The following is a 4,111-nucleotide window of genomic DNA, read 5'->3' as shown; positions in this document are numbered from 1 at the left end:
GGTGAGATGGCTCAGAGGTTAAGAGCGCCGACTGCTCTTCCGAAGGTCCTGAGTTCAAATCCCAGCAACCACATGGTGGCTCACAACCATCCATAACAAAATCTGATGCCCTCTTCTGGAGTGTCTGAAGACAGCTACTGTGTACTTACATAAAATAAATAAATTTTAAAAAAAACTGAGGAGGATTAGAGTTAGAAAAAATTAGATAAAAAAGTAGAATAAATGTCTTTATTCAATATTCAACTATAACCAAAGTTGAGTTTTCAAATACTGTTCTCCCTCAATGTAACATTTATATACTATAAATAACATTATATTATAACATATATTTATATATATAACTATAACATGTATTTATGTGTATTAATACATATAAATTGATAACACATTATAACATAATATACATGTGTAATTACAAATATAACATGTAATATAAATATGATAACCCCTTCAGAATAACATTTTCTTTTAAGTCTTCTATCAGTCCATCATTTTACTTATCTGGATAGGCCTCTAAGTCTTATATAAAAAAGAAAAATGAGAAACCAAAGCAAAGCATGATGCACAGGAATCTAGATTACACAGGTTCACAGCAGAAGGAAATATGAGTAGTTAGAAGGCAAAACATACTCAAATATTCAGTTATGATTGCTCTCAATCAGGAAATTCTCAAAAAGAAACTAAGCTTCAAACTGTGTTACTGACATTAAGCATAGAACAGGTTAATACGACATTCAAGATAAAAAAGGAAACATGCTGAATATACCTGTAAGTTCCTCAGCTCATTTTACCAAACACCACATTTTTCAAGTCTTTTCAAATTCACTTCCTAGTATATATATATTTTATTAATTCTGTATCATTACCAACTTCCTCAGCAAAACTTAGCCATAAAATGAGTCCTTGTAACAGACTACAGTGGGATTTTAAACTGATGGCCAGTGGCAAAGAAAGCAGTAAGAAGAGGAAGTCTCTCCCTGAGAAAAGCCAAAGCTGCCTGCTTTACCAAGCACGGATGCACTGGGACATGTGCAATGAGGGTGAATCACCTCTAGTTGCTATTTTCTGTCATTCAAAATGGCTCTACATTGGCAATTTCATGTAGCTTAATCTAGCAGTCAGCAAGATTTCAGGAGGAGGTGTGCCTTCGTCTTTATTTGTAAAAGGTGAAACGAATCTGGTATTAATGGCTAGTACACTGGCTGACAGAGACAAGTGTGTAAGTTCACAAGCTGGAAAAAGACTTTAAATTATGTAACTGTTCAGAAAACTCAATGTACTAACTACAAAAAGGACAAAGGCCTTTTAAAGAGTTCATGTGAGCTGAGTGTGGTGTTGCACACCTATAATTCCAGCACACAGCAGACAGAAGCAGGAAGATCAAGAGTTCAAGACCAGCTTTGGACTCTAGAAGTATAGGCTCATTGGGACAGCCTGATCTTATTACAGCTGGGACGACCACCAGCCCCTTCCTTACACACACAGAATGTATGGGAAAAGACCTAGCTAAGCGCAAAGCTTAAGATGCCTTCCTGCCAGGATGGACATCAACGCTAACACACTGCAGGCTCCTGCACTGACCCCTCTGCCTGCTTCTCCGAGTCCTGCAACCATTACTCTTCCACCTCCGGGCCAAAGTCAAATCCAATCTTAGGTCAATTTTAAATGTTACCATCCCTAGTACAGCGTCAGCTCCCTCTGCTTTTTGTAATTATGCTTTTTTTTCTGAATTCCAAGTCCATACTTCATACAGGGTAACAAATATACTTCATTTTTTATCTGCTTATATATGTTAAGTGAGAAGTTTTGGAAAGAGAGAAAACTGGAATAAGAATGAATGAATGAATGAATAAATAAATGGATTTTAGGGAAAATTCAGGAGAACCATATGTAAGGTCCTCTGCAAAGAGAGGGGAAATACACTGACAACATATGCCCTGCAGGAACTAGCAGCTGAGACCTAGCAAAGACTCAGTTTTACCTATGAATCATGTCCCAGCTAAATACCCAAGACCATAAAAGACAGCAATCTGATTCATATGTTGAGGAAAAGAAGTCAACATGAACTTTTGATTTCTGCTGCCCTGTTATTTCTGCCACTGACTCAGACCAAGTAAATGAAGATAATAACCATGCAGTTGCTCAGCCAGGTGGCTGTCTCCTGAGGAAGGAGACTCCTCAGACTCAGGGACAAGGAAATAAAACAAAGTTGTTGTCAGTAAGGTCTATGTGGACACTGCCAGAGCATACATGCCACTGCCAGCTAAAAAGCCTCACCATACCAAGTGAGTGCACAGTTAATAGAAACTGGATTAAAATATATCCCATACCAGCCCCCCAAATTTCATAGATTGCCTATAAATAAAGGGCTAAACCTACATGGTAGAGAGTCACAGGATTAAATAGAGACTAGTGAGAAGATCCAAATAACTGGATTTTAGCTCATACAAAAGTAATAATTGACAATTTCGAATATAATCTATACTCTTTAGAAGTATGTTATTCACATTATGTCTAACTAATGCTTTTCTTTATGAAGGAAGAGACTAAATTAATACTAAGATCTTTTGTAGCCCTCAGACTTATATATAAATGAATATTTACATATTACCATATCAAAACACCTATAGGTAATCAAGACTAGAGGTTAGTTATAGGGCTCTGTTTCTGGCTATAGGTGAAGCACGATGGCCTCCCTAAAGTGCCTGCTCTCTCCCAGGCTGCACACCAGGTAGAAAGCTGGCCAGACTCATCCGTCACTTTCCACATACTTCACTGTGACACATACCTCTATTTTTAGTTTTAGAATCGTTTTTATTTGAAATAACAAGTTCCACCAACAGTAAGTTTTCAACTATTCAACAGATCATTTTTAACTTCAGGTCTCTCACTGATCTTAAAACTTGGACTTTCATTCCTTTGTTTCTTGGTTATTTATTTATATTTGTTGAGGCAGTAGAGTGGGAGGGAGGGCCTGTACATCAGGGCTCATGTGTGGAGATCAGAGAACCATGTGGATTCTAGGAGTCAGCTCAGGTCCTCAGACTTGGCCCCAGTCTCACCCACTGAGCTCTCTCTCTCAGCCCTTAAAAGGAGGATTATGCTTCTCAACTTCTTACATCTATCCGAGAGACTTACAGTAAAACACAAAATTGAAAGTCCATTTCCATCATAGAATGACGCTCAGTGGACAGCTCATGATAAAATGACTATATCTGCCCAAGAATATCAATGTTTCAGTAATTCTTCCAACGGTAACACTCACAGTCCCAGGCAGAGCATCTCAAATCTGTGATTAGTCAAAACATTTTCTATTAGAAACAGAATTTGCCTCACGTGAATCAAATAAGCTAATTTTACCCTCTGAGGTTCAAATAAGAGTACAGGTCACAGATACTAACAGGGGAGAAAGTTAAACCGGTAGAAATAAGCCTAAATATGTGCTGTGAAGGGGACAAATTTATCACCTATATCAAATACTGTGATAAATACACCTTCTTCGTGCTGTTATAAGGTAAGCTTCAGTTTTTACAAACCTGTGGATTATCCATGTACCATACAAAGCTGTCTTCTCTGGTATCCAGGATGAAATACCGTCGAAGGAATTTCCCACTGTTCTCATTTTCTTCAATGTCTAGAAAACCACAGATGCGATTCTGTCGATCCACATAAGGCATTTCTGGGCTTGAACATTACACTGTAAAATGAAAACATTAACAGTTAGCTCCTAGAAGGAGGAAATTCCTCAGTGAACGTCAAGATACAGCGCAGTCTGTCCCACAGGCAGCAGAGTTTCCACTGCAGGTGAGGCCAGTTAACAGGAGCTCAGACTGACCTCAGACACACTGGTGCAAAGCACTTTAGGGCGAAAGCTTGCCACAAATGTACACTAAATCTAAATAAGTCACTTGATCTCCCCCCTAAAATAAAACCAAGTGAACTCAACATTAGCCAGTCAAATTTTAATTTCCTCACAAATCAAGATGATCCCCTTTTTATTCCATGGTTTTAAATTTTTAAAAAGATTTATTTTTTTATTTGTTTGTTTTAAGACAAGGTCATACTATGTATCCCTGGCTGGCCTAAAACTATTCTAATAATGGTTTTTGTT

General features: G+C 37.8%; 1 protein-coding gene across 1 annotated transcript in view; it reads right to left on the bottom strand.

The window, feature by feature from the left end:
- The window catches only part of Plekha1 (pleckstrin homology domain containing A1), a 49,467-nt gene that overhangs the window by 34,586 nt on the left and 10,770 nt on the right, over positions 1-4,111 (bottom strand). Inside the window, 1 exon segment of the mRNA XM_021166897.2 lies at positions 3,537-3,697. Within this exon segment, the coding sequence (XP_021022556.1) occupies positions 3,537-3,677 (141 nt within the window). The 5' untranslated portion in view covers positions 3,678-3,697.

Source organism: Mus caroli, chromosome 7 (assembly GCF_900094665.2).
Source record: "Mus caroli chromosome 7, CAROLI_EIJ_v1.1, whole genome shotgun sequence".
Classification (NCBI taxonomy): Eukaryota; Metazoa; Chordata; class Mammalia; order Rodentia; family Muridae; genus Mus; species Mus caroli.
Note: the sequence above shows the minus strand (reverse complement) of the source record. Positions and strands in the feature narration are given on the sequence as shown.